General features: G+C 39.6%; 1 protein-coding gene across 3 annotated transcripts; it reads left to right on the forward strand.

Moving 5' to 3' along the window:
- The first annotated feature begins 9,511 nt into the window (after positions 1-9,511).
- STX11 (syntaxin 11) lies at positions 9,512-27,226 on the forward strand. Of its 3 annotated transcripts, XM_070739978.1 has the most exons (4): positions 9,512-9,596; positions 13,887-13,948; positions 21,816-21,945; positions 24,433-27,226. In XM_070739978.1, the coding sequence occupies exon 4, from the start codon at positions 24,440-24,442 to the stop codon at positions 25,304-25,306; it is 867 nt and encodes a 288-aa protein (XP_070596079.1). In that variant the 5' UTR covers positions 9,512-9,596; positions 13,887-13,948; positions 21,816-21,945; positions 24,433-24,439; the 3' UTR covers positions 25,307-27,226. The 3 variants fall into 3 exon arrangements, with proteins under 3 accessions (XP_070596079.1, XP_070596095.1, XP_070596087.1); XM_070739994.1 differs by lacking the exon at positions 13,887-13,948 and having other exon boundaries at positions 9,563-9,596; XM_070739986.1 differs by lacking the exons at positions 9,512-9,596; positions 13,887-13,948; positions 21,816-21,945 and adding an exon at positions 22,941-23,382.
- Positions 27,227-27,430: the final 204 nt, after the last annotated feature.

Raw genomic sequence — 27,430 nt, forward strand, 5'->3', positions numbered from 1 at the left:
TCATTTTGGTTGCTCTTTTTTGCACCTTCTCCAGAGTTTCGATGTCTTTTTTGTAGTGAGGTGACCAGAATTGGATGCAGTACTCCAGGTGGGGTCTGACCAGGGCATAGTAGAGTGGTATTAGTACTTCCCTGGTCTTGGAGCGTATTCCTCTGTTGATGCAGCTTCGGATTGAGTTGGCTTTTTTGGCTGCTGCTGCACATTGCTGACTCATGTTTAGTTGATTGTCCACCAAGACTCCAAGATCTCTTTCGCAGTCACTACTGCTGACTGAGTGGGGTATCTCCCAGGCTGTATGTATGTCTAGGGTTCTTTTTGCCGAGGTGGAGGACTCTGCATTTGTCGGTGTTGAACCTCATTTTGTTGGTATGGGCCCACTGTGATAGTCTGTCTAGGTCTTCTTGTACTCTGAGCCTGTCCTCAAGGGTGTTGGCTACCCCCGCCAGCTTGGTGTCAACTGCAAATTTTATTAGTTCCCCTTTTATTCCCTCGTCCAGGTCGTTGATGAAGATGTTAAAGAGTACAGGACCCAGGACAGAGCCCTGTGGTACTCCACTGTCTATTTTTTTCCATGTGGATTTGGTGCCGTTGAGGACAACTCGTTGGGTGCGGTTGGTCAGCCAACTGTTTATCCATCTACATGTGTAGTAATCTACTCCATTTTTTTCTAGTTTGTGGATTAGGAGATTGTGGTCGAATTTATCGAAAGCCTTACTGAAGTCCAAGTATATGAGGTCCACTGAGTTGCGTTGGTCAACTGACTTAGTTATGGTGTTGAAAAATGATATGAGATTGGTTTGGCATGATTTGTTTCTGATGAATCCGTGCTGGCTATTGGATATGATCTTGTTTGTTTCTAGGAAGTGGGTAAGTTGTTTTTTGATTATTTTCTCCAGTATTTTTCCAGGTATAGAGGTCAGACTGATTGGTCTGTAGTTACCTGGGTCGGTCTTTTTGCCTTTTTTGTGGATGGGGACTACGTCAGCTCGCTTCCAGTCTTCCGGTAGGTCTCCAGTGATCCAGGATATTTGGTAGATGAGGAGGAGTGGTTCCGCTATGGTGTCTGCCAATTCTTTTAGGACTTTGGGGTGAAGTCCGTCTGGCCCTGGTGATTTGTATTCGTTGAGTTCCCTCAGGTAGTCCCTCACTGTGCTTTTGTCTATGTTGAGTTCGGTTCTGGGGCAGTTTGTTGCAGTTAAATTGCAGATTGGTTGGAGGGAGGTTCCCTTTTGTGTGAAGACTGTTGCAAAGTAGGCGTTGAGTAGCTGTGCTTGGTTATTGCTGTCTGTGATTTCTCTACCCTCTTCGTTTTTTAGTGTGACAATTGTTTTTTTGATTTTCTTCTTATTGTTGATGTGTTGGAAGAATCTTTTTTTGTTGTCTTTGACTTCCGCTGCAAGGTGTTGTTCATATTGTGCCTTTGCTGTTTTTATTTTTTGTTTGCAGGAACTGGCTGTTTGCTGATATTCCGCTTTGGTTATGAGTCCTTCTTTCCATTGTTTGTACTTAGCTTTTTTTCCTTTTATGTCATCTGCGAGGGCTTTGTTTAGCCATGCAGGTTTAGTTTTGGTTTTCCTGTTTTTCCTTTTCATGGGGATTGCGTTGTTTTGGGCGTCTATGATGCTGTTTTTTAGGATCACCCAGGCTTCCTGAGTGGTTTTTCCTTCTAAGAGTTCGTTCCAGGGGCATTGTTCAAGGTTCGCTCTGAGCTTGTTAAAGTCCGCTTTTCTAAAGTCTGGGACTGTAGTGGTGTTGGGTATAGTAGCTAGTGATTGCACTATGTTGAATTTGAGGATGACGTGGTCGCTCTCTCCCAGTTTCCCTTCTTCTTCTGTTCCCTCTATTGTTTCTTCCCTGTTTGTTAGTATTAGGTCTAATATAGCATTCCCTCTGGTTCCTGTTTCAACTTTTTGGGTTAGAAAGTTGTCAGCTAGACTGGAAAGAAATTTGGCAGACTTTCCGCTTGGTGCTGAGTTAGTTTTCCAGTTGATGTCTGGGTAGTTGAAGTCCCCCATTATTGTCGTGCTGTGTTTGTTGCATATGTCTGTTAGTTGGCATGTGAAGAGGTCGTCCATTGTGTCTGTTTGATTGGGTGGTCTGTAGTATACTCCAATTGTGGTGTTGCTCTTTTTTTCTTTTATGTTGACCCATATGATTTCTAGGGGGTTATCATCTTTGGTTGGATGTAGTTCTGTGGCAGTGTAGTGGTCTTTGATGTATAGTGCAACACCTCCTCCTTTCTTGTTTGACCTGTTCTTCTTGAAGAGGTTGTAACCCATTATCTGTGTGTTCCAGGCGTGTGTTTCGTCCCACCAGGTTTCTGTGATTCCAATTAGATCATATTGGCCCTTGTGTATTAATAATTCCAGTTCGTCCTGTTTGTTTCCCAAGCTTTGTGCGTTCGTGTACAGGCATTTTAGATGTTTGTGTTTGTTTGCAGGTAGAAATTTTTTATTCTCAGATTTGTTTGTAGGCTTGTCCTGTTCCCCTTCCTTGTTTTGTTCAGTGTTTTGTCGTATAGTTTGGTCACCCTCCCCTCTCAGAGCTAGTTTAAAGCCCTCCTGATGAGTTGGGCTAGTCGGTTGCCTAGGAGGTTCTTCCCTGCTCTAGTGAGGTGTAGCCCGTCGCTTGCTAGAAGCCCTTCTTGGAGATAGTGCAGGCCATGGTCGAGGAAGCTGAAGTTCTTATGGCGATACCATCCTTTAAGCCAGTGATTTATCTGCGGGATTTTGCGTTCTCTGGCGGGGTGTCGTCCTCTAGTGGGGAGGATGGAGGAAAAAACAACCTGAGCACCTGTTTTTCTGATTGTGTTGCCCAAGTGGTCATAGTCTTTCATAATTTGGTTCATGTCTTTCCCTGTGTTGTTGATTCCCGCATGAATCACCAATAGTGGGTAGTAGTTCGTGGGTTTGAGTATTTTGGTGAGGTTTTCAGTTATGTCAGAGATTTTAGCTCCAGGGAGGCAGCACACCTCTCTAGATTGGTTGTCTGGTCTGCAGATGGGAGGCTCAGTTCCCCTGAGGATTGAGTCTCCAATTACCAGTACTCTCCTTTTCTTTTTGTCTGGCTTGGGGTGAGGGAGGTTAGCTTCTGTTGTTGAGGCTTTTGGTGGAGTTGTGTTGTGCTTGGTTCTTGGTGGTTCTTTGTCAGATGTTTGCAGGTTTTCTTGTTCCGAGAGTACTGAATATTTGTTGTTTGTAGGCAGTGGGGTTGGGAGGAGGAGGGTTGGAGTTGGTGGAGGCTTGTTTTTTCGTCTTAGGGTGATGTGTGTCCAGCTATTTACTGCTTCTGGGGCGTGGATTCGGCTTAGCTCCTCTGGGGTGTTGGTTTTGTTAGGAGTCTGATGGATTTTCTCGTTGTGATGTTGGTGCTTCAGGGTTGTTAGGTTTTTCTCTAGGTTTTCGATTTTTTCCTCAAGTAGCTGGATGAGTTTGCATTTGTTGCAGGTAAAGTTTTGGAGGTTCGAGGGGAGGAGTGAGTACATGGAGCACAAACTGCAGCACACCATGGATTCAGTTCCGTCTTCATCTATGCTTGTTCGGGGAGTGACTTCTCTGTGCATGGTTGGTGTATCTTCTCTCTCACTCTCTGTGTTGTTCTTTATGTGTGTGGTAGGTTGCAGGGTGGGTGCGGGAGAGTGCAGAGGTGACATGTCTGCTCTTGTTGCTGGGTTGGTGATTTCCTCTGCTTCCCTGGTCAGCAAACCCGGTGTTCTTTTGCCTCACGGTGAGCTTTTAGCTTCTTCCCAGCATGCACCAGGAGTATGCAAATTACCCCCTGAAGCTCAGATTCCTGAGGGCTTCCTGCCTAAACAGGGGGTTGGACTAGAAGACCTCCAAGATCCCTTCCAGTGCTGCTGCTGCTGTTGTTGTTGCTTCTGTTATTGTAATAAAATATAAAATATAATATAAAATAAATAAAAAATAAAAATATAATCAATATTCTATTCTTTCCTATAACAATACAATAATATACTATACTATGCTATGCTATAATAGTGTACTGTACTGTTCTGTACTGTAGTGTAGTGTACTATACTATACTATACTATTACTGTACTGTACTATACTATATTATACTATACTAGTATAACATAATATAACACTATACTATACTAATATACTTATACTAATACTTATGCTATGCTATGCTAATTCTGTACTATGCTTATACTATACTATACTTATACTATACAATACTAACTTAACATAATATAACACTATACTATATTATACTAATATCATATCATAATATAGTACAATATAGCATAATATATAAAAAATCAAAACATTGACTGACTGAGTACAGGCCCAGAATCAAGACTGACTCAAAAGGATACATAAAATTAAAATGTATAAACAATACATGGAGGCAGGATAATTGGATGCAGTTAAATCTGGGTTATTTCATGGATCCTGGACTAAAAAAGAAATATTGGCAGGGATGAAGTACACACAAATGGCAGGAATTTTTTTTTTAAATTTGCAAGTTAAGGAGATGTGTATTTGAATAAAGGATTAGAAATGACCCCTTTTCTTGCCAACATGGCTATAAGAGGATTGGGTTTGTTTGCTTAAAATGCAATGATTCACTTAACAACTGGTGGCAAGAAAAGTTGTAAAATGGGGCAAAGTTTTCCACTTAGGAACATAAATTTGGGGTTCAATTGTGGTCATAACTCAAGGTCTATCTGTTGGGAATTACTTCTGAAAACAAAGTTAAGCTTTTCAACCTCTCCCACAAGAGCCTCTTACATAATGCCAGAACTATATATACCTGTCATAGCAAAACCTGCACAAGCAAAACCCACAATGCCTCTGGCATTTTTTTATCCATGTACTTGTGGTTGAGCATCCTCATCCCCAGGTGTAGCCAACTGCAGTTCTTGAGATGAACTGCTGGTGATTAGTGTAGCAGCAGATTATAGGATTACGATATGACCAAAGCAGTATTATCATGTGGATCTAATTACAAAGTCACAGGTAGTTCTCTACTTACAAAAGTTCATTTAGTGACTGTTCAAAGTTATAACATCACTGGGAAAAAGGGACTTATGGCTGTTTTTCACACCTATGATGACTGCAACATCCCCTTGGTCACGTGATCAACATTTGGATACTTAGGTGACATCCAGGGGTGAAAATGCAGTGGGATAGCGAAAATGGAACTCCACCCCAGAGCACCCAATTTGCATTGAAAGATATTGAAAGAAAATGCAGGGGGTCCTGCAGAAGCCACGCCCACAGTGTGGTAGTAAAAATTTTGGTAGACCTTCACTGGTGACATCCATGATCCTTGCTCCTGACATACAACACACTTCATAAATGATGGCTCCAATTAACACATATTTATTTGGCTCCTCATTGAAATGAGTGCCAGTTATAACAGATATTCTTATTTTCTTATCTGGCAAGGTGTATCTCCTCTGCTTTTCAGGGACCTATTTTCTGGAACCCATTATCAGGGTAGGAGAATCTGATATAACAGAAGCGAATTGTTGGCAAATAGATAAAAAATATAGAGAATGTAACATTTTATCTTCAACAGATGAAATATATGGGCTGTTTTCCTTAGCCTACCCTTCCATTAGGATACGTCTTCTCTTATTTATATTTATTTTATTTAAAAGCTTATTTATTTATTTCTAGAAGTTTTCTCTGCAGCAGAAGAGAGAAGCACCGGACCATACAGGCTTTGAAGTACAAGTCAGTACCATTTCCTGCCTGGTTAATGGAGACAATTTTCTGTTGTAGCTGCTGTTCAGAATGACAATTAAGGTATAGTTTCTTGTTGCATTCATCCAAGTCTCTGTGGAGTTAAAGCCTAGTTTGTGTCTGCTTTGGCTAAGTCTGACATTCATCATCCTGTCTCCTGTTCCACAGTCTTATTCCACACACTATTTATCAATTTTTCTTTCCCTGAGGTCTTAAAACCTGTTTTTCCTAAGAAGCAGCCTGGAAGCCAGACTCCAAATCTCGATTAGCATGTCATATCAGTCTAGCCACAGCTGTCTGAAAACCTGGTTTATGATTAGAACATTGAATACAGTTAACTAGTTATTATGGAATTCATGGCTTAGCATGATAAACTTTGTAAGATCAAGTATCAAACTTGAGCCTGCAGTCTCACTTATTTTATATTAATTCCTTAATCAGCAGCAAGCCATGATTACTTGATCCTGTCAAACCCTCATTATTCCTGCTTGGACATTTACCAAGTTTCCATTTATGCCCTTCTTTCACAGAAGGAACTGCTCTGCCACTTATATATTTCTTTTCACAGCCCTATTTTTAATTTCTGCATTCTTTTGTTGTAAGATAGCATTTGTCCTTTTAAGACCAGTTCCTAACTATGCTTTCTTTTGTGTGTTTTCATCCTATATGCAAAGCTAATTTTTTCTAAATTAGGACTATGGGAGTTTTTTGAGTTTCTGATGAAAGCCTGGAATCTATTTGTTATATTTTTTCTGCCATCTGGACATTTCAAAGAAGAATTATGTAAACTCAGTAGAAGGATAAAAGTTTGCAGAGGGGAAACCCAACATAACCAAAGTTTTCAATCTATAAACTGTAAAGGGTAGCTTGTGCTGGTTTTTCAAAGTTTGCAAGATCACAGAAAAAGGGAAGTCCGTTCAAGGCCAAAGTGAAAGGAGTAGCAAACACCAGTCATTATACCATTTGCAGGAAATGAATAATTTTGCCACCACCGAATGAAAAAAAACCCTTGCATTTCCTAGAACTGCCAATATATATGTTAACTACTGTGTAAAAATAAAATCCACAGACTCTTAAATATGAGCAAGAAAATGATAACTGGAAAGATCCCCTAGCTAACCCCTTTAATGGAATAAAACAAGTTTATGATGATTCTAAAATTGATACTCTTGAGCCCTTCATGTGCACAAGAAGTCTTGGTATATTTACTCAGAAATCTTACACTTTGTAAATGAAAATGATCTCTAAATAAATGGACATAGAAATGTAAATTGATTGGGAAATAACTAGACCAAATAACTAGGCCGCCCAATTGCATAAGCATACATACAGTAACTCATCTGGGAATATTTTAAAACAGGGGTGTCAAAATCAAGGCCCAGGGGCTGGATCTGACCCATGGGATTATCATTAGATCTGACCCAAGGGGAATGGCCTGGAAACAGCGAAGGTCTAGCTCGAAGTGCTTCTGCCAGCAAAAATGGAGCTCGGGAGGGTTGTGGCAGTGGGTTGCAGGAGGCCACCGCAGCCGAAAACGGAGCTCAGGAGCCCATTTTCGCTGGCAGAGTGCTCACCCTACCACAGGAATCGCCAACACAAGTGATATTGAGCTGGCCATGCCCAGCCTGGTCCCCAAGGTCAAACACAACTCTGATGCAGTCCTCAATGAAATCGAGTTTGTCACCTGTTTTAAAAGGTTAACACATAATTATTCAGTGGAAAAATGTAACTCTCCTTATCAAAAGTAGAAAAAAAATTATGGCAATCAATTTTTGATCATTACATGAGCTATTATGGTACTATTCAATATATGTTAGGAAATAAGGATGTACAATGCGGGAAAAGCAAAATGTAACCTTGCCTAGGATCCTAATATCATCTATTTTTTAGAAAATATTATGTTTTGTTTATGGAATTTGAGGAAAAACAGCTTTAATTTAGCTGACTTCATTCAACTTCTTTTGTCGAATTTTACAAGTAGTATATACAACATTCTCTGTCACCTTTATTACTCCTGGGCCTAAACATAGAATAACTGCACATTATCTTGAGGTTAGAAGCATCTGAAATTATATATAAAAGTATATGAATTATATATAAAAGTATATGTGTGTGTTTGTGGGTGTGTACATACATACATAAATACATACATATATACTGTACATATATTTATATTAGTTGTTCCTTCTTATTAAATGAAAAAAAAATATTTTAAATGTTTTTTAAAATGTGTTTATACCTATTTATGATGACCTGATTCCAGTTCACACTATTTATATAAAGTGTTATAAAGATGCAAAGAAGAGGCAAAAAAAGGGAAGAAAAATAACCATGTACCTATTAACAAATATAAGTAGTCTCATGTATTAATAAAAATTCTTTCCCACATATATTCATCTTGTGATCTACATTTAAATTGTTAACAATTATAGGAAATATAACAACAGGGAGAAATGGAAAATCAAAACAGAAACTAGTATGTGCAGTTCTGATTTTTAAATAGTTCTTCTTAAGTTCCCAAAAAAATGTTGATTGTGACTTTTTCGATAATTGACAGTGTTATTGTGTGAGATAGGTGGTCATATAAATGTGATTAATAAATTAATAAATATTATTGCAACAAGAACAATGGATTGAGATACATGTCCAGTGTGCCTATTCTTATAAAACTGCACAATACTCCTTTCTCCCACCTTTCTTTTATATTCAGACTTTGTTTCCAAGCACCTTGAGCATCTACCCAGCCCAAGGAGTCTTCCAGAATGGAATCACTCCATAAAATGAACTTTTGTCCCCCAGGGAGTTTTTTGCTGCACAAATTTAAAAAACAACAACAACCCAACCCAAATTGAAGTAGTCTTTACACATTTTGTGTCTATCTTTCCTAGTTTTTTCTCATCATTCCTGTCACCCATCTCCTCCCAGTTATGACTGTATGACTGTTAACTTGTTGCTTGTATCCTTATGATTTTTATTAATATTGATTGTTTCCTCATTGCTTATTTGACCCCTATGACAATCATTAAGTGTTGTACCTTATGATTCTTGACAAATGTATCTTTTTCTTTTATGTACACTGAGAGCATGTGTACCAAAGACAAATTCCTTGTGTGTCCAATCACACGTGGCCAATAAAGAATTCTATTTATTTTTATTTATTTATTTTATTTGTCAAGGACGTATTGGTAGTATACAAAGATATAACATTGTTTATATACATATTGGTACTAATAAGAGGGAAACATTAGGACAGGGACGGTAGGCACACTGGTGCATTTATGCACACCCCTTATAGAATTCTATTCTATTCTATTCTATATATTCTCTGCGGATAACCGGCAGTAATTTTGTCCAGCTTTTGGAAAGCGAAACTGAGTGGATGGATGGATGGATGGATGGATGGATGGATGGATGGATGGATGGATGGATGGATGGATGAGAGGAACAGAAGTAGCCCGGTTGCCCTGATGCTGAAACCCAGGGTTCAGTTCACGCCTTTGCTGCGAATGTCGCCTCAGCGGAGCCTGCCTAGAATTCCCCGGATCACCAAACACGGGGGAGTTCGGGTATTTGCCGCGCGGCAGCGATCCGGGCACCGCCGCCGTTTATCCAGGCAGTTTTGACCCGCCCGCTCTCCCTTCACAAGATGAAGACTCATCACCTCCCCACATACGTACCAGAGCATCGCTCATCCCTGACGCACTTTTTTTTTAAAAAAAATTGGCAAACGAAGCAGCCAATGAGCTTCGCGCAGGCGGGGCCAGGGGCGGGGATTAACACTCGCCGCGGGGAAACTCCCAGGCTTGACAGGTGCTTTTTGCACGAGGCGGCGTAGTCTTGGCTGGACAGCGACCCGGCGGGAAGTCAATTGCTCTCTTCTCGGTAAGTGTTTGCTTGATTTCCAGGACGGGGGCTGTGGGTGTTTTAGGAGAAGATTTCTGCCTTTTCTCAAACTGATTCAAAATGAACTTTGTTCCTTTATTGTCAGGAGCTAAATAGTTAAGGGGAAGTTCCTCTGGTCCCCCACCAGATGTGTCAGATTCATTCTCCCATAGTCCCCAGTTAATACGTTTCTGGTTTGCTTTTTCTAAAAATAACAACAGAGTTAGAAGGGACATTGGAGGTCTTCTAGTCCAACCCCCTGCTTGGGCAGGAGACCCTACACCACTTCAGACAAATGGGTATCCAACATCTTTTTTAAAACTTCCAGTGTTGGAGCATTCACAACTTCTACAGGCAGGTTGTTCCACTGATTAATTGTTCTAACTGTCAGGAATTTTCTTCTTAGTTTTAAGTTGCTTCTCTCCTTGATTAGTTTGATTAGTTCTGGAGGTTTGGAAAATATCTCATAAGTACTCATTCAAAGATGCCAGACCAGAATACTATAATCCAAGATCACCTTCAATGTTAAATTAAATAATGATCCCCGGTTAATAGTTGGTTGGGGGAAAGATCAAAAGCAACATGAGAAAATATTATTTTACTGAAAGAGTAGTAGATCCTTGGAACAAACTTCCAGCAGATGTGGTTGGTAAATCCACAGTAACTGAATTTAAACATGCCTGGGATAAACATATATCCATCCTAAGATAAAATACATTAAATAGTACAGTATAAGGGCAGACTAGATGGACCATGAGGTCTTTTTCTGCCGTCAATCTTCTATGTTTCTATGTTTTCAATGGCAAGAAGGGTATTGAGAAGAGATACAGGGCTGGGTCTTGGGTGGGAGGTGAGGGCATATAAAGGGATCCAAAGGAGATCTCTCAACTCAGTGGGGAAAAAAATGTGATATGAACATGTAAAAAGAGAAGGAAGTAAATTTAGAAGTTCGGCAAGCACAGATGAATAAGGATGAGTATTCCAATAGAGAGTATCTATTGTGTGAGATAAGCGAGGCTAGATGCTGAAATGTGTGACTTCTAATGCTGTTAGGACAGAACCTCAGACCCAGAGCCCCACTGGCCTGGATAATTATAGTATAGCACGTGATTGCTCAGAGACAAAACCATCCAGTATGGTCATCTGGATTGGCACAGACACGCTGACATTTTCACCCTGGTGATGAAATTCTTCAAGGCAGCATAATTTTTAACTTCTCATTTTTAAAACCACTTGATAGCAAAGGGACAACTAGCCAGGCAGACCCAAAAGTGCCTTTTCAAGAGGCAGTTGGACTTTCTTGTTTTTGTTTGAAGATGTTTCACTTTTCATCCTAGAAACTTCTTCGGCTTTTTTTAGCTTCTTAGATGTGAAGCAAAACGTCTTCAAACGAAAACCAGAAAGTCCAGTTGCTTCTTGAAAAAGCACCTTTGGGGTAACTATGACCTGGATGGCTGAGACTCTACCTAGGTCATCAGTCAGACATACGGTTACAGATACTAATTTTGTTTTTGCCTTAAGGGTGGGTTTATTCCTTTCTACAACAAAACAATGCTAGGTTCCCAAATAAATGTTTTTAGAATTAGGGCAACAGAAGCTGTATTGATATTATGCTTGATTTTATTTATTTATTTTATTTTGTCCAATACACAATAATACTCAATGAGGGTAGTAGAGGACACCTTCAAGGAAATAAAATTAGAGAAGGAATAGAAGAGAGAGTATAGGATAAAATAAATCAATGAGAGAATAGAAGAAAGATAAAGGGATAGAAGAGAAGATATATGGGATATAGGAGAGACAATAGGATAAGGGTCGGAAGGCACACTGGTGCACTTATGCATGCCCCTTACTGACCTCTTAGGAATCTGGAGAGGTCAACCATGGATAGTCTAAGAGTAAAATGTTGGGGGTTAGGGGATGATACTACAGAGTCCGGTAATGAGTTCCACTCTTCAACAACACTATACCTAAAGTCGTATTTTTTACAGTCAAGTTTGGAGAAGTTAATTTTGAGATTGAATCTGTTATGTGCTCTTGTGTTGTTGTGGTTGAAGCTGAAGTAGTTGTTGACAGGCAGGATGTTGCAGCATATGATCTTGTAGACAATACGTAGATCATGTGTAAGGTGGCATAGTTCTAAACTTTCTAGCCCCAGGATTGTAAATCTAGTTTCGTACAGTATTCTGTTACGGGAGGAGGAATGCAGGGCTCTTCTGGTGAAGTATCTCTGGACATTTTTGAGGGTGTTAATGTCTGAGATGCGGCATGGGTTCTAAACAGATGAGCTGTATTCTAGGATGGGTCTGGCGAAAGTTTTGTAAACTCTGATAAATAGTGTGAGATTGCCAGAGCAGAAGCTATGCAGGATTAGATTAACAACCCTTGAAGCCTCCTTGGCAATGTTGTTGCAGTGGACTTTGGCATTTAGATCTTTTGAAATTAGTATTCCGATGTCCTTAACTGAGTGGGGGTTATCTGTGATAATTTGATTATTCAGTTTGTATTTAGAGTTCTGCTTCTTTTTGCCGATGTGCAGAACAGAGCATTTGCTAGTTGAGATTTGGAGTTACCATGTGTTAGACCTTGGATTAAATGATTAAATGGATTAATTAATCTTGGATTAAAACGAAATACAGGCTTGCACATACTCAAGAACCTTTTTAAAATAAAGTTCAGCACTTTGCTCTAGTGTATCAGGATGCAGTTGCAAAAAGTTGAGGGAATTGAAATGTTAACTGCATACTGCATAGTCTAAGAATTGTAACATGGAAGAATTCTTTAAGACTCTGCCTCCAAGACATTTGTTTGAGTCCAGAGCTCTATCTGCAGAAGAGAAAGTTGCGACAGGAAGTGAACGATCCCAAACAAACTAGCATCTATTAAAGTTACAGTGTTTGCCACTTAATGAAGTCCCTTCAAGATCAATCTTGTCAAAGATGGAGAGATGTTACAGTTATCGATACCTGTTTGGGATATAACTTGAGGCAAATGCAATTTAAAACAGCAGGTATTACTCTTGTGAAGTTTAACAAAAATATGTTGAAGAACAATACAACTTGAATAGTTTTTATGGAATGCAATGTGTGGGGAGTGTGTTTAATAATTATTCTTACGTGATAGGCCTCACTTAGATTACAGCTACTAATTTTAATTTTATATAACTACTAATCTGCTAGGGATTATGCTTCAATGAATCCAGTGACTCTTATTTATGGAGAATGGAAGAATAGGATGCTGTTGATAGTACATTAAGAATCAATGACCATATGACATAGTTTCTTCATGAGCAATAGCAAAGCTGTTAAATTTTTTAATGTAGTAATTAATAGGTTTAATTTATTAATGTTTAATTTATTTTAATTTTTTAAATTTTAATATAAGGTATTAAAAACAATATACTTTAGGTTTTAGAACTTTCTTCCAAATCCTACTTTGTTTTAAGATTTGTAAGGAAGATATCAGAGCGTATTTTTAAAAAAAACACTAGGTCAGAACTAGCAATCAATTGTTTTATTATTTGGAGTGGTCCATTTTAAATTTTGCATGCATTTCTTCCTTGTTATAAATTTGTCACATTTACATTTCAGCATTTTATATGCCTGGGCATGAATATACATAGATATACATCATAAAAAATGTATAGGATAAAAAAAAAGAATCTGAGATATGCTTGGAATTTGTGCTCAGTAATGGGATAGGTCATGTTAGTATTTGTGTAATCAGCTTTATTACGTAATGCATCTAGCACTTGTGAGCATGAAAATCACAAGGTTTTGTGTCACTTAATAGTATATACCTTATAAGGGTGATGTATCCAGTGACTAGATAATACAGGTACTGCAGCTAAATGCAGAATGTACAGTGTTCTCTGTGCTTAGTCATAATAAGTTGGTGCATATTTTGCTTCTTAGCTGTTACAAGACAACCAGAGATTAACTTAGAAATTACAAATGGTGTCTTATGATTTGTTTTACCCTGGTAATCTATGAGTTTAAGAGATATTGAAAGGGATACATGATGACATTTGGCACTAGATACAAAATATAAACACAGTAAAGCTGTTCTTGTGATTTCTTTTCACACTTTATTAACGATAAATTGCTTAGATACAATTTATATAGGGGACCATAAGCTGTGGCTAAACCCTTGAGCACTGTCCCTGAAGTCGGTCCCCCCCACATTTGTTGTGAAATGTCAATTTTCAATCTGACAAGGGGAAATGATTTCATACATGGCAAGGGGATCTTATTCACTGTGCAAATCATTTGACTACCTCTTCTGTATCAGCTTATTTTAGTGACCGATGAAAGCTCTGCATGGTGCCTTTCAGACCTGCTGAAATCACCCAGGTAAGGCACCTGCATGCTCAGAAGGCACTTTCACCTGGATAGCTAAATTATTTGACAAGCCTAGTAATTATTTCATTTAATTAACTTTAAATGCAATAGGTGTCCTGGTATTTTTGCTACTTTTTGGCATATACTCACCAATCCTATCATATCTTCTGCTTTTTTAAAAAAGTTGTGCACTCCTGGGTTAACTATCTTAAGCAACAAAGCCATTTATCTGAATTTATTTATTACTGAGGCAAGCTAGTGTCTTACTTTCGCTTAATCATCATGCGCATATGTACAATGGAGATGTGATCATCCCAGCTTTGCAAAAATGGAACCTAAGTTTACATTCTATTTTTATTTATTTATTTATTTATGTATTTATGTATTTATTTATTTATTTATTATTTTGTCCAATACACAATGAGGTGTTTAGTGGGTATATATCTATATACACATAGTAAAATACATGATGAAGGTTATAGAGGAGATATTCATAGTAAAATATATCTAAGAAATAATAGAAAAGAAGGTATAGTAATAGAACGTATCAATGAAAGAATAGAAGAAGAGATATAGGAATAGAAGAAAGGTATAGGAGATATAGGAGAGCAATAGGACAGGGGACGGAAGGCAGTCTAGTGCACTTGTACTCGCCCCTTACTGACCTCTTAGGAATCTGGATAGGTCAACCGTGGATAATCTAAGGGTAAAGTGTTGGGGGTTTGGGGATGGCACTATGGAGTCCGGTAATGAGTTCCACGCTTCGACAACTCGGTTACTGAAGTCACATTTGCCAGGTGATGCCTTCATTTGAAAAGGTTTCCAGCAGGAAGACTGGTAACATGCTGTTTGAAGAAAGGAGTTGAATGTTTTGCCATTAATCAGTCTCTCAGTTTAAAGTCACCTACACTACTTGGCTTTTCTCCAGGACTGCTGACTGCCTCATTGAATAAATTGTGTGATCCAAATTAGAAGGAAATGGGGATTTTCAGGTGAACAACAAAGAAGCAGGGGAAATATCGTATTTTTTAAAGTATAAGAGGCACCAGAGTATAAGACGCACCTTACTTTGGGGGGAGGGAAGTAGGGGAAAAAATCTACCTAACACGTATCCATCTGGCTAGTGTCCCTTACAATATCTCTTAGTCCGTTCAGCTTCAGCACCTTATTTTATTCTCTGGTTAGGGATGAAAAAGCCTTTTTCAGAGGGAGTAAGAATGAAAACAAGCCTGCAAAGATTTAGGGCTGGGGGAAAAAACCTTCTTTGGAGGGAGTAGGAAGCTGGAAAGATTGTTAGCACATAGTTAGGGCTGGAATAAAAAGCTTCAAAAAAAGCTACATTCGGAGTATAAGATGCACCCAAATTTTCAGCCTCTTTTAGGGAAGAAAAAGGTGTGTCTTTTACTCTGAAAAATATGGTATATAAATACTATTTCCAGGCAAAGCTTGGATCCATGCAATCAACTGCAGATCAATAGTGACTGTCTGAAGAAACTCTTAGAGACTTAAAAAATTGATCAGCTAATTCTAAGGTGACCCTGAAGGAACACTGAAGCAATGAAGTGGACAAGGCCATCGGAGCTGTGAGTTCCGCCACCTGTTTACTGGATCCGTGTCCCTCCTGGTTGGTTTCGGCCAGCAGGGAGGTGACACGGAGCTGGGCCCAGGAGATTACCAACGCTTCCTTGGGGAGGGGAGTTTTTCCATCACTCTATAAAGAAGCACTTGTGCGCCCCCTCCTCAAGAAGCCCTCCCTGGACCCAGCCGTACTTAACAACTATCGTCCAGTCTCCAACCTTCCCTTTATGGGGAAGGTTGTCGAGAAGGTGGTGGCACTCCAGCTCCAGCGGTCCTTGGAAGAAGCCGATTATCTAGGTCCCCAGCAGTCGGGTTTCAGGGCCGGTTACAGCACGGAAACCGCTTTGGTCGCGTTGATGGATGATCTCTGGCGGGCCCGGGACAGGGGTTTATCCTCTGTCCTGGTGCTCCTTGACCTCTCAGCGGCTTTCGATACCATCGACCATGGTATCCTTCTGCACCGGCTGGAGGGGTTGGGAGTGGGAGGCACTGTCCTTCAGTGGTTCTCCTCCTACCTCTCTGGCCGGTCGCAGTCGGTGTTAGTGGGGGGTCAGAGGTCGACTCCTAGGTTTCTCCCTTGTGGGGTGCCTCAGGGGTCGGTCCTCTCCCCCCTACTATTCAACATCTACATGAAACCGCTGGGCGAGATCATCCAAGGACATGGGGTGAGGTATCATCAATATGCGGATGATACCCAGCTTTACATCTCCACCCCATGCCCAGTCAACGAAGCGGTGGAAGTGATGTGCCGGTGCCTGGAGGCTGTTGGGGCCTGGATGGGTGTCAACAGACTCAAGCTCAACCCGGATAAGACGGAGTGGCTGTGGGTTCTGCCTCCCAAGGACAATCCCATCTGTCCGTCCATCACCCTGGGGGGGTAATTATTGACCCCCTCAGAGAGGGTCCGCAACTTGGGTGTCCTCCTCGATCCACAGCTCACATTAGAACAACATCTCTCAGCTGTGGCGAGGGGGGCGTTTGCCCAGGTTCGCCTGGTGCACCAGTTGCGGCCCTATCTGGACCGGGACTCATTGCTCACAGTCACTCATGCCCTCATCACCTCGAGGTTCGACTACTGTAATGCTCTCTACATGGGGCTACCTTTGAAAAGTGTTCGGAAACTTCAGATCGTGCAAAATGCAGCTGCGAGAGCAGTCATGGGCCTACCTAGGTATGCCCATGTTTCACCATCACTCCGCAGTCTGCATTGGTTGCCGACCAATTTCCGGTCACAATTCAAAGTGTTGGTTATGACCTTTAAAGCCCTTCATGGCATCGGACCAGAATATCTCCGAGACCGCCTTCTGCCGCACGAATCCCAGCGACCGATTAGGTCCCACAGAGTGGGCCTTCTCCGGGTCCCGTCAACTAAACAATGTCGGTTGGCGGGCCCCAGGGGAAGAGCCTTCTCTGTGGCGGCACCGACTCTCTGGAACCAACTCCCCCCGGAGATTAGAACTGCCCCTACTCTTCCTGCCTTCCGCAAACTCCTTAAAACCCACCTTTGCCGTCAGGCATGGGGGAACTGAAACATCTCCCCCTGGGCACGTTTAATTTATGCATGGTATGTCTGTGTGTGTGACTGTTAGCATATGGGGTTTTTTAAATATTTAAATATTTTAAATTTGTCTAATTGCTTATGATTTGTTTTTTACATGTTGTGAGCCGCCCCGAGTCTTCGGAGAGGGGCGGCATACAAATCTAAGTAATAAATAATAAATAAATAATAAATAAATAAATTAGGCAAACAGGATTTAGTGTATTTCATTGAAATCCATGTCAGCATTGGCAGAGTTGTTGTGAGTCCCACATGACTACAGTAGCCCTGTTCTCATCCTAAATCCAAGAGCCTAGTGATAGATCAAGTGTGCACTAATTCTATTTCTTTAAAATTGGAAACCCAAATAAGACTGGATAATTGCTTTGGAAGGTCCTGGTCACATGTATAAGTAGGCCAACGCCTCTCTGGAAGCAGATATCCAATCTGCTGAAGTCCAACCCCAAAAGGCCATGTAGAACAATACTAAACCATCAGAGAGGAGGTGGCGGGCAGCTTAAAATGACCAATTTGGCATGTGATCCCAGTCTTTGCAAAATGATTGATCACATTGTGGGCAAAGCGTTGTGGATTAATTGTCAAGGAGATCAAATGCTGTTGAGAAACTACAATCATAGCCCGATGCAAGCTCGACTCTGCGGTGGTTGGGAAAAAGATAAAGTCAATATCTCAAGGACACATTCTCTGACAGTGGTTAGTAGGATGTCCTTGCGCCAGAGTTAGAAGGATGTGACAGTGAGTGCTATAAGAGCCTGCCTCAAAGAGTTCTGCTCTCACAGCATTACTAGGCAAAGCCATATACAGTAGCAGTTTGGTCACTTTGGGGCTTTCGAGATGAATAACAGAACTGACAGCTGTGAGCAGAAAAGCAGCTACAGAGGAAATTCATGTATGATTATTTTAAAGTTTTACTTTGAGCATGAAACAGTAGAGCCATGATGGCAAACCTATGCCATGCGGATGGCATGTGAGACATTGTCCTATGTCAGCTCCAATGTGCATCCGCGGGGTGACCAGCTGATGGCCTTGAGAAAGGCTGTTTCACCCTCTGGATTCTTCAGGGAAGCCCTGGAGTGCAACAAAACTACCCAATGGACAAAGCGGAAGTTTGGAAAATACACTTCCGGTTTGCTCATTGTGTGGTTGTTTTGCACTCTCCATTCAGGGAATCTTCCTGAAGCCCCGGAGTGTAAAAAATAGCCAAATGGATAAACTGGGAGTTTGGAAAACACAATTATGGTTTGCCCGTTGTGCTGTTTTTTGCATTCCAGAGAGTTCAGGGAAGCTTCTGAAGTGCACAAGTACAAAAAACAGCACAATGGGCAAACCAAAAGTACGTTTTTCCAAACTTCCTGTTTGGCTGTTTGGCCATTTTTTTCATGTCCCAGGCTTTAGTGAGGCTTATGTGCATGCACGGGGATGGAGGGGATTGTGAGCATGTGGGAGGGCAGCACAGGGGAGTGCGTATGCAGGGGAAAGGGGTGTGGGCACATGCACACATGCTAGCACACCCACACACATCCTTTTGGCATGTAAACTAAAAAAGATTCTTGTCCTAAAGCACAGAGCAAATTCTACTTCCAATAGGAGAGATTTCTGAAGCAGAATTTATTATGCTAAATTATTAACCCTTTAAATCAGGAATCCCCAAACTCTTCAACTCATGAACCCCTTTTATGAAGTTCCAGATTGCTCACCAATTCCTGAATATTTATTATAGGGGATGTGATGACCATGAAAATGTATATGAAAATAATTTAATGAATACAGTGGTACCTCTACCTAAAAACACATCTACTTACGAACTTTTCTTGATAAGAACCGGGTGTTCAAGATTTTTTGCCTCTTCTAAAGTACCATTTTCCACTTACAAACCCGAGCCTCCGAAACTGTAACTGGAAAAGGCAGAGAGAAGCCTCCGTGGGACCTCTCTAGGTATCTCCTGGGAGGAAAAAGGGCCGGAAAGGGCAGGGAGAAGCCTCCATGGACCCTCTCTAGGTATCTCCTGGGAGGAAACAGGGCCTCCATCCTCCCTGTGGTTTCCCCAATCACACACATATTTGCTTTTACATTGAATTCCTATAGGAAAAATTGCTTCTTCTTACAAACTTTTCTACTTAAGAACCTGGGCATGGAACGAATTAAGTTTGTAAGTAAAGGTACCACAGTACAACTTTAAGTATTTTTTGTAAAACAGTAATAATGACCATAAAAATAGGCAATATTTATGAAAGTATTAAATTTAAAATTCAATTTTTACTGAGGTTGTTAATATAATTAGGTGGGATGCATCTGATGAGCATCAATAAGGGTACTAACATAGGGATGGAGATTGGTGTATTTTAGTAGTCATCATGCTCTTGTACTTTAGATTCAGTTTGTTGCTACTAATTATCATACAATTACTGACTCTGCTTGACACTTCCAGCCATTTATCAATCCCACAGTTGTTGATATTGGCCACTCTGGGGAATTCCAATTTAAATCAATGCTAAATCTTATAGAATACAAGCTAAGACCAAGTAGAAAAGGATGGGAAGAGATTAGTGAAAGGTCAGTTTGAAGGAGAGAAGTCTTGGCTTTCTGTTTTAATCAATTCTCACTTGATTTCCCTCTTATTTATAAGCTTCTGTATTTCTAAAAAAAGCATTTTCCCCTTACATTATTAAATCACCTAGGGATGCAGATGGTAGCCATTCACTTTTCAAAAATAGAAATATAATAAGAACTATAAAGGGACGAAATTGTAACTATTCTAATTTTGTATTGTTCCTAGATTTTGAATTTTGGGAGGCCAATGCAAACTGTAGTGTGCATTTGAAACTTGTCTGATTGAAACAATTCAGACAGCACAAAATGTTAATCATATTTCTAGCCGCCCTGAGTCCCTAGGGAGTTGGGCAGCATAGAAAAACAAACAAACAAATATTTTCAAATATTTTGTGGCTGTAACATTAATGCAACGTAATCCTTATGACTTTCCAAAATGTGTACTGTGACTGTTGTATAAGGACTGTGGGTTGTTCCTGCATGAAGATGTGATTAGCAATATTTCCTTTAGCTGATGAGTCAGGCTGCCAGTGGTTTACCTATGAACTTAGGATTTCATAAAATGTGTGCTGTGTTGTGGATTGTGCCCTCGCATAAAACACAGGGGGAAATGGTTAGAAGTTTTCCTTCTGTCTTTCTTCTAAACCACATCTATCTATGTAGCTCCCACAGATCTCTAGAAGCCCTTATCAAACTGCCATGTGACAAAAAAGGCACACAATTAATCACTTGAGAGGAAACTATCAAATACAGTATACAGTATTTAATTTTAAGGGTAAATGAAATTGAATTCATATACTGGCCCAACCAATGATGGTATTTTGGAATGGGATGGACTCAAAGGGTGAATCTTATTAAAAAATCCTTGACTTCAGTCTTCGCAGTTGTAGACAGAAATTGTCTACAGAATTATAGCCCCATAGAGCTAGAAGGGGAGTTGTTTAGACCAGCATTTCTCAACATAAGCAACTTTAAAATGTATAGAACCTTGAGAATCAGTCCATACATCTTAAAGTTGCCAAGGTTGAGAACCACTGTTTTACACCATTGAGTCTTGTTGAAAATCTTGAACTTAGTGCTGGATTCCAGCTAACATCCTTTTGAACACATGCAATCTCTCTGGGTCCACCTTTTCAGTTGCTCTTATATTACAGAGGCTTGGCTAATAATCTCTTGGCATCTCCTTCCTGTAATTTAAATCTGATTTTCTGCCCTATCATCTAGAATGCTTGGGAACATGTCTTGGTCTCATACAATATTCAGGTATTTAAAAAGGACGATCATATCCTCCTCAGCTTCAGTGCTAAACTTTAGAAAGGCTTTTATTCTATATTGCTATTTCTCTTTCCCCCCAATTTTAATCCTGAGTGGGCAATCGTATTAAAACATTGACAACCCAACGAAACAGTGATATTGTTAAAATCACTCCCATAACTAAAGTGTTCCATCTACTTCCACCTGTTGGTAGAACTGGTTAAAAGGACTGGCTAAGATATATTGAGTGTGCAACTTGACTCAGCTTGAAAGCAGGCTTAATATCAAAGGATTTGTTTCAAAATTGGGCAGAATTAGGATAAATTTTTGAGGGGAATTTCCAGAACTTTAAATGATGAAACGGCTGTTTTAAATTACAGCAAATCTTCTGGCACTCATTTTATAGAAACATAGAAGACTGACAGCAGAAAAAGACCTCATGATCCATCTAGTCTGCCCTTATGCTATTTTCTGTATTTTATCTTAGGATGGATATATGTTTATCCCAGGCATGTTTAAATTCAGTTACTGTGGATTTACCAACCATGTCTGCTGGAAGTTTGTTCCAAGGATCTACTACTCTTTCAGTAAAATAATATTTTCTTACGTTGCTTTTGAACTTTCCCACAACTAACTTCAGATTGTGTCCCCTTGTTCTTGTGTTCACTTTCCTATTAAAAACACTTCCCTCCTGGACCTTATTTAACCTTATTTATAGCACATATATAATTACAAATATTTTGTGGGAAAACCCCAAGTCTACCCTAACCCAAAACTACCCCCCCCCCCCAAAAAGTTTCATTCACTCAGGGCACGGTTTTCACTTGGGAACATATCTTGGACTCATGCCATATTTAGGTATTAAAAAGTACTATCATATTCTCCTCAGCTTCTGTGCTAAACATTAGAAATGCTTTTATTCTTTTTTTCCCCTTACAGGATTTAATTACTAGCTCCTGAATCATCTTGATTGCCCTTCTGTGAAGTAGTTCCAGTTTGTCTGAATCCTTCTTAAATGGTGGTCTTCTGAACTGTATTTAGTACTTGAGGTGAAATCTCACCACTGCAGGTATATTTGTAATGCCTTGCAATGCCAAATTTCCTGTTTGTTATTGCAACAGTTATCATTTTCAAAGTAGTACACATGTATTGATTCTTGTTTCAAAAGAATAAGAAACCTGTTATGTTGTGAATACTGAGTGGAAGGACAGAGTTTTCTTGAGTAACATGTTAAATGTACAAGTAGCATGAAAAGTGTGGTAAGAGTAAGGAATGCAGTTTGACTGGAAAGATGGAAGCATCACTCTCAACTTGATGTAACCTTACAGTTTATTTGTGGATACCTAGATCCTCTTGTGCTCTATCTATATGAATCTCAAATTCTACCTTGCTGTTGTTTATTAGAAAGTTTTAGTTCTTATGAAACATTAGTGGTGGGTATTTGGTTGAGAAGCCAAATGTTGGATAAATTTTGGATAAATATTTTTAAAAGAGTCATTTTATTGAAATAGTAAATTTGAAAATCTGATTAGTAAAGTTTTATTGTGAAATTGTGAATTCATTAACTACTACAATGTTTAATGAGTCTGTAGATGCGATTAATTTATGGTGCTGCCTCTGCTCTTTAGTTCTCAAGCACTTCAATGTTTAAAAAAGGAAATAAAATTAAAACTAAATAAAAGCTGGGTTTTTAAGGAAAAGTTATGCTAAGGAGGGGTTTATGCTGCAACTCAGCAGCAGATAAAATAGTTCAAATTTAGTCAGTATGATAGTTTCATACAAGAGTGTGGCACCACAAGTGATTAGGATGCTGGGCAGGAGGTTAGCAAGCCCACGTATGAGACCCAATAGAGACCGAGGGGTGGGGTTGAGCTCTCATCTTTCACTCTAGCTCTTACAAGAGATATGAAAGCAGCCCCCAACTGGGCATTCCCAGGGCAAAGGTGGCTAATCCTTTCAACCCAGATGTGCCTCCAGGCTTCTGACTCAATTGCAAAAAAAAAATATAAAGCTTCATGGAATAATTTACTCTGGTCAGGTATCAATTCAGCTGATAATATTTAAAATGGTTAATGGAAGATATTTGCATCTTTGACATTTTAATTCATCCATGCCCCCTCCCCCAATGGATTGTGATCAACTGATTGACCAGCATGATAATCGCAGTAAAGTAGGGATCCCCAAAGTGATCAATATTGACTTCCAATGGTCAATGTGACTACTCAAACTAATTATTACTCCTAGTACTATTACTTAAAAGAGTATGGGGTTCAACAAACAATATGGAACTTCATGAAGAGGTCAATAAACTGAAAAGTGTGGGACTCTCTTCAGTAAATCATTAGCATATTTAATTCTGGGTTTGGGTTCATGTCTAAGAGGTTTGAGCTTGTGGCTATTATCTTTATAAACTCAAACTCTGACCAGATGGAAGTGTTTATTTTCCAGCTGCCACTTGGTGTCCAAGAGAAGCAGTCTATTGTAGTGGACTGAATGTAGTGCTAAGGTAAGACAGAACCTGAAGCCCAGCACAGAATTTAAATTGATCCATTCACTATTCTCTCAGCCCAGTCTATTTTTCAGTGCTGTAATCCCCCTGAAATCTTCAGATGAATAAAATTTTAATGAATAAATGAAATAGTGGAAGGCTTTGGATGATAAGTAATATCTTAAATGTTTGACTGACCTTTCAAAAGTGGACATAAAACAGTAAGTAGACAAGTTTATGAGATCAGCTCTTTTGAAGTAGTTAGATGTGAAACTGCACAAATAGCAAAAATATCTCCTGGAGAATCTTCTTAAAATAACTCCAATAAACAATAAGATTTTCCCCAGGTTTTTGCTTTACATTTCATGTGGGAAATTCTGCTTTTGTATAGAACTAATGTACAGAAAACTTCTTGGTTTCGATATATATCAGTTTTGTTTTCTATTTGAATAGCAATGTGCATTTCTGTATTTACATTATTTCTTAGCCTAATATCCTGTGTAGACCTGTGACCTCAGTAAAAATATTCTAAATTCATAATTGGAGGACCTTAGAATGGGAAAGGTTGAGTTAAATATTTCCTACTTCTACAAAGGGGATCTATAATAGTAATAGTAATAGCATTTAGATTTATATACCGCTGCACGGTGCTTTACAGCACTCTCTAAGCGATTTACAGAGAGTCAGCCTATTGCCCCCAACAATCTGGGTCCCCATTTTACCGACCTTGGAAGGATGAGTCAACCTTGAGCTTACTGAGATTTGATCTGCCAAGCTTCTGGCAGCTGGTGATCAGCAGAAATAGCTTGCAGTACTGCACTCTAACCACTGTGCCACCGAGGCTCTTACCTTATAAATATTCTGATTTATCAATAGGACAAAGGGATTCATGAAATTCAGTAATTAATCAGAAAGTTAGTGTCTTTCTGATAGTATTTTTATGATGAATATGGAATATTTCTGATTAATATGGAAATATGTGGCATATCAAACTTCGATTCATATATTGTAATTAAAATAAATCTGTCTTCATCACTTCTATCTGACTTATTTGCTCTTTCTTCCTAGGAGAAAAATGAGAGACAGACTCTTGGAGTTTTATGAATTATCTAGGCTGTACAGCCAACATACTGGAGAGGCCGAAGATGACTTCCAAAGACCTCATGGAACGCTTCTTTTTGAAACTGACCATGCCATAGCAAATCTTTACAAAAACATTCAAGAGATTCGAACACACAATCACCGCCTGAAGGAAGATGTGAGGCGCTTGTGCAAACAAAACTATCGCTTCCTGACATCAATGCGTCGCTTCAGTAGCATCAAGCGAGACACAAACACCATAGCAAAGGATATTAAGGCCCGCGGGGAGGAAATCCACAGAAAGCTTCAGGTCCTGAGAGATCTGGGCGAAAATGCAGAAACAGAATATGGTGAAAATGCCGTTGTAACCCGTGTGTGCAAGGATCATTATGTCGATCTCATGCATGCTTTTCAGGAAGCCATGTTTAACTACAATGAAACTGAGATGAAAGAGCGAGACAATTGCAAAATTAGGATTCAGCGGCAGCTGGAGATCATGGGCAAAGAAGTGTCTGGGAATCAGATCGAGGACATAATTGAGCAAGGCCGATGGGATGTATTCTCCGAGAACCTGCTGTCTGACACCAAAGGGGCTCGCTCTGCCTTGAATGAGATAGAAACCCGGCACAAAGAGCTGATGAAGCTTGAATCTCGAATCAAAGAGGTCCACGAACTTTTCCTACAGGTGGCATTGCTGGTGGAAGAGCAGGCTGACACCTTTGATGTCATTGCGTTCAACATGCAGAATGTGCAAGAATATGTTGGGGACGCTAAAGACGAAGTGAGGAAAGCACTTGAATACCGGAGAAAGCATCCCTGCCGGACAGTCCTTTGCTGCTGTTTATCCTGCCTTAAAGGCTAACTGCCCTCTTGAAACCACTAGATCAGTGTTATGGGAATGCTTATAATTTGTGCTCATCTCTTTATGGTTATCATATTTGTTATTCATTATATGTGTGTATGTTTCTCATGAAAACCAAAGGATAGTAGCAGTATGATACATGCCAAAGTTGGGAACCTGTGATTCCATAGCTCTTGTTGGACTACATCATATCTGACAATTAGCTATGCTGGTGGATGGAAATTGAAGTCTGAAAACATCTAAAACAGTGATGGCGAACCTATGCCACAGGTGCCACGGGTGGCACGCGGAGCCACATTTGCTGGCACGCGAGCTGTTGCCCTAGCTCAGCTCCAATGTGTATGTGTGTGCTGGTCAGCAGATTTTGGCTCACTCAGATGCTCTGGGAGGGCATTTTTGACTTCCAGAGAGCCTGCAGGTTGAAGGGGGAGGGCGTTTTTACCCTCCCCCAGCTCCAGGGAAGCCTTTGGAGCCTGGGGAGGGTGAAGGACAAGCCTACTGGGCTCACCAGAAGTTGGGAAACAGACTATTTCTGGCCTCAAGAGGGCCTCCAGGGGGATGTGGGAAGCTGTTTTTGCCCTCCCAAAGCATTGAATTATAGATGTGGGCGCTCCCACATGTGCGACAGCGCAAGCACATACTTTTTTGACACCCAAGGGAAAAAAAGTTCACCATCACTGATCTAAAGGGTCACAGATTCCTATCCACTCATATATTTCAACTTATGTAATAAGAAACAAGATTACCAATCCCCCATATTGCTACCAAAATGAAAGGCATACCAGAACCTATGTAAAACCATGGGAAATTTTGATGAGTTGGGTAATAAATTATTCCCAAAGATATACATCCTATGGATTTTTAAGGGAGCAATTGCAATTGCCAGGTTTTTTTTTTCTTGGAGAAAATAAATATGGAAGAATGTATGAACCCTAATTATAAATTATACATAAACTGTATTACATGGATAATGCGGTTTAGACATCAGGCAGTCAGTCATAGCTGAGTTTAGAGTTTTTGATAAAAGTTTTGCTATAAAGTAAATAGTATACTTTTCTAAAATGCATTGTTATAAAATTAAATGAGAAAACTATTTATTCTAATTATTATTATATTTAAAAAGGCCTTTACTTTTTACCCCCTTGTTTAGATTGTCAGGGAAAAACCTGTTGATAATGGAACCAAAGTACAGTCCCTAATATTTGAAAATGAGGTCTCATTTACACAATATGTCAAAACTGGATTGGAGCTATTATCTCTACAGGAATGACAAATAGAGGGGAATAGAAATCAGACATTGTGAAATTGTATGGCTGTTTCTTGTGCTGGCATGCAAAATGTACAGTTTAGATACTGCCTGCAACCTGCTAGCATCCCTTTTTTTGGCCTCAGCAGATCCTAAAGGAGATGGGATTTGACTCATTCTTTAGCCTTTGTCTGAATTTTGGCAATCTGTGTCTGAAGAAGCAAAAGAGATACTTTCATCTGTATGTTGGCTGGGATGTAGGGGAGATTAGAGAAACTACACTAGCCCATTAAGCCAAAGAGAAATATCCAAAGCAATAGATCTTCCATGCATAAGATTTGTTTTAGTCACGCTAGTTTATCTGTTTCTTGAGGATAATCAGAGCAGAAAAAGCTGAAACCAAGAACCTTCTTCATTTAATTGTTGAAAGACCAGCTTAAAAAAAGGGGGATTCAGTTCATAAATCTGAGACTTGTGTGTGAAATTCATGTTTTCAGTGTATCATGTTTCTTCAGGCAAATGTAAATAAGTAATGTAAATTTGGTTGCAGTATTTTGTAAGCTTATGATAATTAGATCACTAATTAAAATATTTTTCCAAAAATTGATAACTTTTTCATTTATATACTTGCACCTTCTTTTTAAAATGAATAAATACAATTTTTAAACAATGAATTTTTCAGAGACTTCTGCTATTGAAATTTATGCTCTTTGGTTAAACAGAGGAACACAAAGCTCATATATGAGAACAGCTGATTCAGATCAAAATATTTGTTGTTATTATGATCATTACTGTCATCCTAAACTACAAATCTTTGGGTTATCAATATTCTATGAATTCTCTAAAAGAATAGTGGGGTAGGCATCTGCGGATCCAAT

Source organism: Erythrolamprus reginae, chromosome 1 (genome assembly GCF_031021105.1).
Source record: "Erythrolamprus reginae isolate rEryReg1 chromosome 1, rEryReg1.hap1, whole genome shotgun sequence".
NCBI lineage: Eukaryota > Metazoa > Chordata > Lepidosauria > Squamata > Dipsadidae > Erythrolamprus > Erythrolamprus reginae.